This window comes from Maylandia zebra, linkage group LG6, assembly GCF_041146795.1.
Source record: "Maylandia zebra isolate NMK-2024a linkage group LG6, Mzebra_GT3a, whole genome shotgun sequence".
Taxonomy (NCBI): Eukaryota; Metazoa; Chordata; class Actinopteri; order Cichliformes; family Cichlidae; genus Maylandia; species Maylandia zebra.
In genome coordinates, this window is record NC_135172.1 from 34,262,450 (window position 1) to 34,276,451 (window position 14,002).

General features: G+C 38.0%; 1 protein-coding gene across 1 annotated transcript in view; it reads right to left on the reverse strand.

Moving 5' to 3' along the window:
- The window catches only part of LOC101480524 (complement C3-like), a 43,084-nt gene extending 34,449 nt beyond the window's left edge, over window positions 1-8,635 (reverse strand). The window contains exons 1-9 of the mRNA XM_024802915.2: window positions 8,511-8,635; window positions 3,670-3,868; window positions 2,515-2,677; window positions 1,746-1,840; window positions 1,353-1,441; window positions 1,150-1,232; window positions 986-1,073; window positions 782-884; window positions 304-424 (exon numbers count right to left, since the gene is read on the reverse strand). Coding sequence (XP_024658683.2) covers window positions 304-424; window positions 782-884; window positions 986-1,073; window positions 1,150-1,232; window positions 1,353-1,441; window positions 1,746-1,840; window positions 2,515-2,677; window positions 3,670-3,868; window positions 8,511-8,629 — 1,060 coding nt within the window. The 5' untranslated portion in view covers window positions 8,630-8,635. The remainder of the gene's footprint in view (window positions 1-303; window positions 425-781; window positions 885-985; window positions 1,074-1,149; window positions 1,233-1,352; window positions 1,442-1,745; window positions 1,841-2,514; window positions 2,678-3,669; window positions 3,869-8,510) is intronic.
- Window positions 8,636-14,002: the final 5,367 nt, after the last annotated feature.

The window sequence follows — 14,002 nt, forward strand, 5'->3', positions numbered from 1 at the left end:
CTTTAACTCACTTTGGCCCATTTGGCCCTACGTAAGTCTGGTTAAAGAGCCAGTTGCAATACATGGTTCATGGATATTCAATACAAACAATATTGTTTTTATTCCCCCCCCACGCCGCCCCCAAAAAAACAAACAAACCAAAAAACAAAACATAAATTAGGCTAATAATAGGCTAATTAGGCTAATTTATCTATACTAGTGAATGCGTCTTGGGGAACACAAAGTTCAAATGATGTGTAAACAAACAAACTAATTCATATTTTAGGCCCCCGACTTATAAGTTAAATAGTGTCTTTTTCTTACCACTCTCTGTCAACACACTGACCGCAGCAAATATACAGTTTCCTTCCAAATCATTGATGTTTGGAAAAGTCTGTGCAATGTGTTCCCTTTTCAGTTTAACGGTTCCTTCTCCTTCATTGATCTGCCATGGCATAACACAAAAATGGGTCATTCAGTAGGAACCTTTTTTTTATTCTTATTTCACAAAGAGAAAAGCCTTTTATGGAATTATTTTTAAGGATTTCAAAGTTAGGGTCAAATAACAACTGGACAATAATACAATGTGTCAAAATTGTTGGGTTTTTTTTGGGGGGGGGGGGGGGGGGGGGGCACTAAATATTTCTCATGCAATTTCTAGTGCAAGTCTTTGTCTTATTTTAGGAAACTGGGCATTGATTGAAATCACAAAAGATAAAAATAAAACACACAGAGACTTGTCAAATAGGCAGTTATTCATTATTGTTATTATTTATTATTAAAAGAATAAATGTTTACTCACCTCCACTCTTTGAAGAGAACTTGGAATGCCGTTTTTTGTATTACCAACTAGAACTCCAAACACCACAAAGGCTGTGCCATCCACCTTTTTACCAAATAGATATCTAAAATCACAAATAAACCATTAACTTGCAATCAAGAAACAACAACTCAAACATGATTTTATAAATTAAACTGTGTCCACAAATCAAAAGCCTTCATATACGTCGCTTTGATGTTGATGGTGAGCTCATCACTGTCCACATAGAAAAAGGGGACCTGGGATGTCAGTTTAACCTCAAAACTGGGAAGCACTGCAAAATAATACTCATTAAGTGTCCAGTGAGGCGAAAGGGGAAATTTTTGTTGGCTATTTTTAAACAAACTCACCATATTCTTTCACTTCAAATTCTGCCTCAAAGGTTTGCTTTAAGTTGGTGTTAAATTTTGACACCACCTTCCACGTTCCTGTACTACATATACAAACAGACACACATAGATGTACATAAAGAACACATAGTTCAGTGTTGATGTGTTTATAAGATACATAAATTTGAGATCCCTCTCAGTGTGGAGCATTAGGGAAAAAGTACCTTACAATTTCAGGGAGGAAATAACTTCCATAGTAGATTCCTGACACTACAAGGACAAGCTTTGATTCTAAAATAATTCCATCAGGGTTCTAGAAATAAGAAAATTAAACCTAAAATTAGGAGAGAGCATCAATAAAACATTCAATATATTGTATAATTTTTAACATTTCTACAGCTTCCTAAAAACAGGTAATTTGTAATTATTAACTATATGGTTTATCTAAAAGTTTCAGTTTCAGTTTTCATGGCAACTTGTATTACAGCATACGTGTTGGAGAAATATTTATGTTTTATATGTTTTAGTGACATTATTGGAGATCATTATTTTGTAAATGTTTTATACTCTCAGTGATAGATTTTGTAATGATGTAGTTAAATGAAAGATAACAATACCACAATATCAACAACAACAGAAGTATCAGTTCCCGGTTGATAGTTCTTGTCTACGGGCTCCATATTTGGCCTCATTGCAAAAATCCTGTAAAAGACTGTGACAGAGAGACAAATAGAGAAACACTTTGTTTAATTACTGTGTTTATTTCAGATTCCCCTGTCAACTAGTTAGCACATGACATCTAACAAGAAGAAACACTAATTCTACAACCATGGAACCATCAATAAATGGATGATAGACATTAAACCGAGAAACTGACAACTCTGCTGCTGCCTGCTGTGATTTTAAAAAATATATAATTATACAATAGCTATTAATGATCTACTTCCAACCCAAGAAATAGAAATGTAAACAACGAATGTCGGACCCGACCACATTTCAACACTCGTTAAGTTTATTTCGGTTGCTGTTCACAACAATACTCAGCTGCAGTTTTGCAGTTGCCAGCCACACACACCAACAACAACAACTCAGTCAGGACCCAGTACATTCTTTAATGCAGGGGAGGCGTGATGAACCGATGCAGCGATGGTGTGTCAGCCTCCCTGCAGTGGCGCCACATATCACGCCCTGCCACAAGGAAAAGATGTATTCTTGATGTATCTAATGAAAATTAAATCAACTCTCTGACAAGCTTCATCTCCCATGATCTGAACTACATAAACTGCTAAAAGGTTAATGACCAAGTTCTGTCCAGTGATGATGACCATATCATTTTGTGTTGGTGTTGGTTTGTGTATCTCATCAGTAATGGAGTAAATGACTCACCGGTGGTACTGGGAGTATAGATAGTCTTGTCAGTCTGGATGAAGATGTACCCATATTGAAGGGAGATTAACACAATCTTCTCCAGTGTTTGGGTACCAAACTCTCCTTGTAGGTGAACATACTGTTTTATATTGGGATCATTGCTGAAGCGCTCAGCAGGGATCTGGGGAAAGAGAGACAGTGTGAAGGGAAAAGCTAGAGATATAATATTCATTTAAAAAAAGTTATGAATCAAGATATCTGTGTCATACAAAGAGAGAGCGAGAGAGAGAGAGATAGAGAAAGAAAGAAAGAACAAAAAACATCTGTCAGGAAAAATCCAGGTTGAAAAGCACAAAAACTGGAAAAGCTGGGATACAATTTCTGGAAGAGTGAAAACTGTTGCGAAAAAGGTGACAGATGTACATAAAAAAACTGGGGCTGGGCTGAAAATCGAGATATTTGGTGAGCAGAAGAGCTAATGCACAGCTGACAAACATTTCCCAGAGATCTTTCAATGTAATATTTTTGATGCCATAATTATTGCTAAATTGTCAATACTAATAATAATAGATCTAGTGCAGCAGGAATTCGATATCTTAATTTGGGAAACTTCTCTTTTCGTTAAATTTAAATAACACTGTAACAGATTTCACTGTAATATAAACGAGTTCACATTATGCGACTTTATGGGATCCTCTAATAAGTTACTGATTAGTTAGAAATCTCACGTTTTAACTTTCTTGATCATCTTTACATACGCTTATAACTTATAACAAATGAACCAAGGCTCATGGGTCTAAGATTGGCACCAGTGATTAAGACCACAAGCTCATAAGTAAAACATTTACAGAAGTCATGAACCAAGTAACATGTGGAACTAATTTTTTTCATATTGTTTTCTAATTCTATTTACAATAATTTTGTAACCCCAGGAGTTGATCATTGCTGTTCATTAGAAAGAATACAGGTTTTCTCTCTCTTATTTTTTATTTTAGTATTTTAGGCTCCCTGGTTAGTTAAGTACAATATAAAATTATTTTAGAAAACATATTGTATTACATTGTTGTTACACACTAACGCACTTGGGAATTTGGATGTCCCAACTGATAATGTTTATGAAAACCTGCATGGTAATAAGGATGTTTCTGAGATGCAAGACTTAGTAATACTTACCATAATTTTTCCAATACCCTGGAATTTGTTTTCCTTAGTAAGGGTCACAGTTGTTGATGCCAGCATAATGTCTTTTCTTGGAAAGTTCCTCACAATGATATTGACATTAACATTTTTTTCACCAGCATTATCTTGAATTTCAACAAAGATGTTTTCTTCAGTTCCTACTCGCAGGAGATTGGGGGCAGACATCACCTCCCTGAAGACAGAAGACAGCGTTGGATAATGTAGCCCAGCTGATTCTGTATGTAACAAACTTCATGATTTATTCAATTAGTCATTCATTTGGTAAAATAAATCATCAATTTTTATAGAGAAGATAAATTCTACCAAAACTAAGAGTTTTCAGTCATATTGTAGCCCTGTGCAAGAGTACATAAAAACAATGGCTGTTGATGCTAATGTCTAACACCAGCATGCCAACTCTTCTGCTTACTTTTGGAGCTTGACTAAAGGGGTGCGTTTAAAAAATCAATTTGCTTATTCATATCAATTTTACCTTGAATAACGTGATGTCAATTCATTAAATCCTGTTTTTTCCTTTTTAAAATATAAATGTATTTTGCCAGAAACACCAGAATCTCATTTTAAAGCTCACAAAACCCCGCACGGCTATCTCTCAATGTATTTTTAAAGGGGCTACATGCTAAAAAGCCAGGCCAGGAAAGTCTCCTTCGTGTTCTGTATTTTCTTCTCAGTTACTTTGACACAAAGGCATCTGTTGTGATGCGTACAACTCTGATGAAGTCTCACAAATGTCAGATATGTTTTTAATCATAGATATAAAAATACTGATATGTACTGATAAATATTTCTGATTGTCTGAGTCAAAATTAAATTGAATTGAATCAAATCGAAACGAAACCCTGTGAATCAGAATTGAATCAGTTATAGAAATAACCAAAAAGTGTCAAAATTGTAGAGAAAACATACCACAAAGCAAATTATTATAAATTCAACATCTACTTGGTTGCTTTTCAATTCAATTCAATTCAATTTTATGTGTCCAGTACCGCATTTATAGGTCCTAAGGGCTTCACAGTCACATTTGTTTTTAAATGAAGTCACTATATTTACATATGTGACATCATATAAAAATATATATGTCAAAACTATATGTAAAAAATTACATATATTTACACACAAAAATAACTGCTATACTTTGTTTAGTTCTTTCCAGTTTGTTTGTAAAATGTCCTTGCACTGGATAAACAAAACATTTCATCCTTGTTCTGGGCAGAGATGGGCAGTAATCGGATTACTTTTTTCAAGTAACGAGTAATGTAAGGGATTACTATTGCAAAAACGGTAATTAGATTACCGTTACTTTCCCGTAGGAACGCTGCATTACTGCGTTACTAAAACCGTGATTTTTTTGCGAGAATGTCTCATGACAATGACGTAAGCGAGTGCGACGGCTGTGGTAGCACGTGTGTCAACAATAGAAAACATGGAGCGAGGGATAGAGTACGATCGTGCAGCATTTAATACTTGGAAATACCGACGTTATTTGAATTTGACTCTTTAAAAAGCGACAAAAACATAAGCGTACGTTGTACACTCTGCATCAGAAGAAAACTTCTTTCTACGTCGAAAAATTCCACTTCCAACCTGAGCAAGCACCTAGCACGCTGCCACAAGAATGTTAAATTGACAGAAAACCCCCAGGATCCCTTCACTGACGTGACCGCTGTGGCTACCACATCTACTTCCACCGGGCAAACCTCAGATGGACCCACTCCTGCTAAACAGGTTAAACTAGATGTAAGAGCGACAGGACTTAGTGCCGCTGAACTGAAGAAGCTCGTCGCTGCCTATATCGTCGAGGACATGTTGCCGATTTCCACTGTTGACTCTGAATCATTCCGACGCATCGTAGAAAAAAATACCAACTAAAAGTGGTGTCAAGCTGCCCCAGAGAAAGTCATTTGTAGGATACCTTGAGAGAGAATATGACAAAATGAACTCTAACTTGAAGGCTACACTCGAAGAGGCAGAGTTTGTTTCCACCACTGCTGACATCTGGACGGTAAATAATAAAAGTTTTATGGGTGTAACAGTTCACTGGATTAATTCCACATTACAACGCAACAAGGCCGCTCTAGCATGCAAGAGAATTAGAGGCAGCCATACCTATGATGTAATTGGAGCAGAGATTGAAGAAATCCATTCATCATATGGACTACAAGGCAAAGTTATTGCCACTGTAACGGATAATGCATCCAATTTTGCCAAAGCATTCAGAGTATGTCAGCCCTGTCATTTGGAGTCTGAATCTGAAAATGAAGAAGGTGATGACGAGGAACCGACCTTTACTGATGTCATAGAAGCTCTTTCAACTGCATCTGGTGATGCACAGTTTAGCCTCCCTCCACACTACAGATGTGCATCACACACAATTAACTTGATTTCAACAAGCGATGTTGACAAACATCTAAATTCCTGTGCAGACACCAAGGCTTTATATAGGAGTAGCATTGCAAAATGTTCTGCTCTTTGGACTAAAGCAAGTCGATCAACATTAGCCTCTGAACAGGTGGAGGAAGTCAATCGGAGGAAACTGATGGTACCGACATCCACAAGGTGGAATTCCCTGTATGAGGCCATTTCTAGAATTCATCACAATTCCCTTGAATGAACTTAATCCCCTGTGTGTAAAACTGGGAATCAAGTGCCTTAATGAAAGGGAGTACCAGTTCTTGAAAGAGTACTGTACTGTGATGAAGCCCCTGACAGTGGCTCTGGACATCTTACAAGGGGATGAGTGCACCTACGGGGCTTTACTGCCAACACTCACAAGCCTGATGTCAAAGACGCTTGCCCTGAAAGATGACCTCTCTAGAATGACAGCCAGCCTTCCAGATGTCATTGTAAAGGTAAGATAATTATTAATTGCTTTGGGTGGATTTGTTAAATTTATTATACCATTCACAGTGGGTGGATGTTATACTTTGTTTTAAGCAGCGGGTACAATTATTAAAATGATAGAATAAAAGACCAAGTATTCACCCCTTGTTAAATATCAGGGACATTGATCATCATTAATCATGAATATTAATCATAATATCAACAAAAGCCTCAGCCAAAATTAAATCTCATACAGTATTGATAATAGAAAATATAGATGGTTTAGAGCTGTAAAGCCCACAAAATAATGACAATAGGTAATTATATAGTAAAATAATTTTATTCTTAGATGCATCATATTGTATGTTACAGGCCATCAAGACTTGTTTTGATGCTGTTCTGGACAGCCAAGAAGGACTTCTCGCAGCGGCCACTTGTTCCAAGTTTAAACTTCGTTGGCTGAGAGATGAGCGTAGGAGAGAGTATGTGAAGGAGCTCCCGATAACAGAGTGTCGTAAAGCTGCTCCTGCAACTGAGAACACTAATGTGTCCCAAATCCCAGCCAGCCCAGCCGAAATGGACTTTTTTGAATTTCAGAATCAGCCAACAGAAAGCTTCTCAGCAGAAAAAGAAGTAACTGACTTTTTAAGGTCAGGCTATGAGATTGAGATTCTGAATCAGTTCGCAAATCTCAAAAAGATGTACATGAAATACAACAGTCCAACTCCATCCAGTGCACCAGTGGAACGGCTGTTCAGTTTCGGTGGATTGGTGCTTTCCCCAAAAAGGAACAGAATGTCTGATAGAAGGTTTGAGAAGCTTCTGCTGATGCGATATAACCACTGTTTCAGTCCAAAAGAAAACAATAAAACATAGGTCTTTTTCAGGGTTGCCACAAACTGAGACTGGATTAACAGCCTAAATGTAGCATGCAATAGCATTTTCTGTTTTTGTAATCTCAATATTATGCCTCTCTGCACTTTACAAACTGTTAAAAGATGTTATTGTTAATTTTATTTATTTTATTTATTTATTTTTTGCTTTATTTATATGAAAAGATGTGTGTGTGTGTGTGTGTGTGTGTGTGTGTGTGTGTGTGTGTGTGTGTGTGTGTGTGTGTATACACAAAAATAATTTATGCTATATGCTGGAGTATGCAGAAATACAGTTTAAGCCTTTATTTTCTTAAAATATGGTGTAATGTGCAGAAATATGTTCAAATGTTAAACAAATTTATTAAAGTCAAAGACTGTTGAATTTAATTTAATTTTTGTTTGATGCACTGTTTATAAAGTTAAGATTAAAAGTAATAAACAATTTTTAAAAAAGACACTTTTCCATTTGATTCACTTTTATATGATGGATTATGCAGAAAAAATAGAATTGGCCCAAAAGGTCTATTGCTTTATCACGCATTCAGGTAGTGTATCATGTTTTTTAAAAGTAACTAAGTAATTAATTACTTTTGAAAATAAGTAATCAGTAAAGTAATGGGATTACTTTTTTTGAGAAGTAATCATTAATCAGTAACTAATTACTTTTTTCAAGTAACTTGCCCAACACTGGTTCTGAGCAATGTTTGCTGTGTGTTTTGTAATTCACCTCTGTGCAAACTTAGTGTGTGGTAATTTACCAGCATTTGAAAGACTGTTGTACCTTGACTTGCTTTACACAAATAAACTGGACAAAGCTGGATAAATATTCATTAATCATTATGTATCCTATCCACCACAGAAAATTGCTAGTAGCGAACATTTTAATTTGGTTTCAGAATACAGTTAAAACTGGACATTTGAGACAGTCATCATATGATTTTATTCTATGCTTTAAAATCATTCAGTTTATAACAATAAGGATTTGTAGTTTACACGCAGAATATTAAACTTAAAGCACTGAGAATTATTAACCGAACGTAAAAAGGTGCTAGTGTCATTTTAACAGTGTAGTCAGACTCATAATAATTAATTTTAAACAGGCGTTAAGACACAACTTACATTGGAGATCCACTAGCCAGAGAAATGAAACAGAAAAACCCCACAAAGTCCAGGAGCAACAGCTGGCTCCGATACATCCTCCTGCCTGATCCCATATCTGCTGAGTGCAGCCTCTCCATCTGAGACAAGCTTTTATGGAGTAGCTTGATCCTCCTACACCTTCCATCTCTTCCAGTGATAGGAGAGCTTAGCAGTGACTTGTGACTGTCTTAAAACTATGCCCATATACACAACTGAAACTGTATTTGAACGTAATTGTTTGACTTATTCATAAATACTAAAAAAAAAACCAAAAAAACAATTATGAAGAAATATATAATAGTGTATATATTCTCATGGTATCCTTTAACAATTTTAAATAGTTTTTTTATTGATAACATTTTTTAAATATATTAAGATGGGAATATACTAAAGTTCTCAAAAGAATGTAGTCAAGTAAGAATTATAACATTTTATGGTGATTTTCAGTTGAGTAGAGTACTTATTCTATTAAACGTACTCATTATCATCTTTAATATCATCAACAACAGTGGTGATTAACATTTCTTTCCAAAATATTTCAGTAGTATAGTATAGTAAGAATATTTCAGCCATCATGCACACATCAAATTAGTATCTTTCCAAATGTGTAATGAAAAATGACATTATAAATCGTAAATGGACTTGTTCTTATATAGCGCTTTTCTACTCTTCTGAGCACTCAAAACGCTTTACACAACTTGCTCATTCACCTATTCACACCCATTCGCACAAGCACATTTTTCTAGGTGCTTTCTAATTAACATTCACACACACTCATACTCCGATGGATGCATCGGAGAGCAATTTGGGGTTAGTATCTTGCCCAAGGATATTTGACATGCAGACTAGGGGAAGCCAGGAAGCGAACCACCAACCTTCTGATCAGTAGATGACCTGCTCTACCGCCTGAGCTACAGCTAATGAAAAGATGGCTCTCGGAGATGTATTTGACTTACCCTGTTGCATCTTCATATTATATTTATGTTAGATTTTTCTTTTCTTTTTTTTTTTAAAAATTGTTTTTCCACAGAATAAATGATGCAGATTTCAATTCTGTTATATTTTTTAATATTTTGGGGATTGTTAAATTCATTACCTGATGACAGTTTGACAGGTCTTTTGGATTGTCCAATAAATATTGCAATTCCTTTTTTAAAGATCTCCTATCTGTTATTGTAACAGACCATTTAAATTATGTCTAAATTATTTACTGCATTTAATAGAAATATTAAACAAAAAATATAATTGAAAAACAAATATCATTATAGCATCATGAAGAAATTTAAAAACAGCAGTAGCCTACCATTTAATTGTTGTAAAACTTGTTCAATTCCTTTAAAAAAAAGGCTTTACTGATAATAGTAGAACAGAATAGCAAACTATTACTGTTGTAAAGCCAGAGAAAAAACAACAACAACAGTTATTTAGAAATAGTATGTCTATTAAAATGAATGTTCAATCCATTCCTTTGTGGTTTTGAATGGGGGATTAAGTCCACTTCCAAAAAAATCAAATCTTTTTAACAGATTACATTGTAAAAAAACAAACAAAAAACCCATGACAATGTTCAAAAGATTATTTCAGGTTTTATATTATAGGTAAATGGCCTGTATTTGTATTGTGCATTACTAGTCCCTAAGGACCCCAAAGTGCTTTACACATTCAGTCATCCACCCATTCACACACGGCAAGCTACATTGTAGCCACAGCCACCCTGGGGCGCACTGACAGAGGCGAGGCTGCCGGACACTGGTACCACCAGACCCTCTGACCACCACCAGTAGGCAACGGGTGAAGTGTCTTGCCCAAGGACACAACGACCGAGACTGTCCAAGCCGGGGCTTGAACTGGCAACCTTCCGATTACAAGGCGAACTCCCAAATTTTGAGCCACGATCGCCCCCGATAGGTGGTATAGTGTGCAATCCAGCAAGAGAAGGAGTGAGGCCCCAGGTGGGGCACAGATGTCCAAAGGGTGAGGGTCCTAGAGTACCAGAGGCAATGTGCAATTCACTTTTGATTACAGACTCTTGGACTTTGAAATGTTTCAGGACTTACTATAGACTCCATCCATCCATCCATCCATCCATTCGCTTCCGCTTATCCTTTTCAGGGTCGCGGGGGGCGCTGGGGCCTTTCCTAGTTGTCATAGGGCGAAAGGCGGGGTACACCCTGGACAGGTCGCCAGTCTGTCGCAGGGCTAACACATAGGGACAGACAACCATTCACACTCACATCTAGTGGCAATTTGGATTAACCTATCCCCACAAGCTGCATGTCTTTGGACGGTAGGAGGAAGTCGGAGTACCCAGAGAGAACCCACGCAAACACGGGGAGAACATGCAAACTCCACATAGAAAGATCCCGGCCTGATGGTGGAATTGAACTCAGGACCTTCTTGCTGTGCCGCAACAGCGCTAACCACCGTGCCGCCCCTACTATAGACTCAATGAGGAGAATTTTAGGTCCCAGTCCGCTCTTGGCTTTGTTTTACTGTGGAAGACAGTACTGGAAAAAACTTGCAATTTTTTAAAGTCTATATCCCTCTGGAGATTGTAATCACTGGCACTAAATCTTTAATTCCCTGTATACAAACAAAAACGTATTTTTTGTTTTACAATTATTAATTATTGTTTTAATTAATAAATTATAAATCACAAGGTTTTTTTCTAAGAGTGCAAAGATTGAAAAGGAATAAAAAAGCATAAAAAAGGAGTGAACTACTGTAACTACTATTCAACAAAATCAACAATTTAGACTTCAATTCCATGAAATTTTATTAAAGAAATTTAGCAGCAGCAAAGCACAGAATCAAGTAATAATATTAATCACGAGGAAATTTCTCGTGTTTCTCTTGCGTTAGGAATAAGGAAGAATTGGCTGGATTTGTACAAAATGAAACTGCTGGCAATAGACACAAGAATACTGATGGTTACACCCTTGTGCAATAAAGAGGATGTATGTTCTATCACAAGACACAATAACACAGCTGTTTGATTTCTTTCACTAGCTCATCCACACACTCAGTAGCGGTTTTTGATACGGACGACACAGGCGGTTGCCCGGGGCAGCGTCGTGGTGGGGGGCGGCATCACGGGCATCGGCAAAAAAAAATTTAAAAAAAAATGCTCGTACTCATGCTGCCCCAACGTCATGCCAGCGCATATGGCATGGCATAGGCGCCGATCGGTTTTCTATCGCCCATTTGGTGGGAGTAAGGGCCCCCTCCGTTTGCGAGGTGCGCCTGCTGCTTGCGGCACAGGGAGGAGAGGGCGGGGCGGCGGGGGATTCTCTGGCTGGCTGCAGCAGTATCTAATAACCAACTCGCCAAATAAAACAAAATAAAAACAAACCAACAAACACTAAAACACCAGACATTATGATACAGACTTGTGATTTGCACCCAAGTTTTTTCGATGTATTTTTAAAGGGGCTACATGCTAAAAAGCCAGGCCAGGAAAGTCTCCTTCGTGTTCTGTATTTTCTTCTCAGTTACTTTGACACAAAGACATCTGTTGTGATGCGTACAGCTCTGATGAAGTCTCACAAGTGTCATATATGTTTTTAATCATAGATTAGGGCTGCACGATTTTGCACAAAATGAGAATCACGATTTTTTGCTTAGAATTGAGATCACGATTCTCTCACGATTTTCTTTTCCAGTATAAATATTTATTGCACTTATTAACTGCACATCAACTTCGTAACAGTTGAGACTGAACATAAAAACAATAAATAAACATAAAAACAACAAATGTCTCACGTTTTGTTGTACTGCTTGAAATTCCGTCTCCACCTTTGCTCGACACTGCGTGTATAGAGCAGGTAGTGCAACAATAGAAAAAAATTCACCTGCAAAAAATTCACCTGCAAAAAATTCACCTGCAAAAATTCACCTGAAAAAAATTCACCTGAAAAAAATTCACCTGCAAAAATTCACCTGAAAAAAATTCACCTGCAAAAATTCACCTGCAAAAATTCAACTGCAAAAGTGATGAACTTTAATGACCCAAGCCAGAGCAATCAGCACCAGATCGAGTCGAGTGGCTCTCAGCCAATTAAATTACGCTGTTTGATCACATGACACCGTTAGCCAGCAGTGTGTCTCCTAAAAGAGAGCTGTTTAAAGGTGAGTGATTAAGTTTTTCTCCTAAATAGAGATCATTACAGAACGCCTAGTCCTACTTAAAATCCCATTTATTATTATTATTTTTTTTATCATCTACTCGAACTAAGGAAAACGTTTGACTAACTCAAAGACAATTTCCACGCCTCCCCTGCCTGACTGCAGAGGCAGTTTTGAATTTAGGAGCGCCAAGATGGCAGCGGCTCTCCGGTGAGTATATATATTTTTTTATCTTCAAGTTTGTCTTTTGAAACCTTAATTTTATTTAAATCCGTTGCTCATGTATAAAGTACACAGACGGGGTCTTTGCTCAACTCGTCTGAGGCGTGTCTCACTAAGCGCTACATGCTAGCATCCTGCTAACCGAGCTACCCTTTACATGCTGTGCTTTAGAAAATAGGATACTCGTTAAAAAAATACTCCGCAGATATTGATAGATAGACGAACACTGCAAATATAATGTTGGAAACGAGAACGGCCTTTGGTGAAGGGGTAAAATACACCATGAATAAAGCCATAGAGTGAATGGTTGCCATGGTTGCAGAACAGCCTGATTTAATGACAAGAATGGGGAAGAGTGAGGTGAAGTGAACCACAGCCACAAAACACGGTCAGACAAGGCGGCAAAAGGGCAGTGATCTGTCCGTCAGTATGAAGTTGGTGTGTGCTTTGGTGAACAAAAACTCCAGACTGGTAGCAGGAAGATGGGAGACTCGTGTTTCACTGGAATAGTGGTGAATTAAAACATCCTTTGTTGGGGACATTTCGGTGTAAATGCATCCATACAGGCAAGACAGAGGCAGACTAGACAGTGAAGAAAACAAGGCAAACATTAGAAATATAAAAACGGAAATATAGGATGAGTCGGGGATGAGTTCCTGCCCCAAGTGGAGGAGTTCAAGTATCTCGGGGTCTTGTTCGCGAGTGATGGGAGAAGGGAGCCGGAGATCGACAGACGGATTGGGGCTGCAGCTGCAGTAATGCGGACGCTGCACCGGTCCGTCGTGGTGAAGAGGGAGCTGAGTGTAAAAGCGAAGCTCTCAATTTACCGGTCGATCTACGTCCCTACCCTCACCTATGGCCACGAGCTGTGGGTAGTGACCGAAAGAACGAGATCGCGGATACAAGCGGCAGAAATGAGCTTCCTCCGAAGGGTGGCTGGCCTCTCCCTTAGAGATAGGGTGAGAAGGTCGGCCATCCGGGAGGGGCTCAGAGTAGAGCAGCTGCTGCTCCACATCGAAAGGAGCCAGCTGAGGTGGTTCGGGCATCTGACAAGGATGCCCCCTGGGCGCCTCCTGGGTGAGGTGTTCCAGGCATGTCCCACCGAGAGGAGGCCCCGGGGCAGA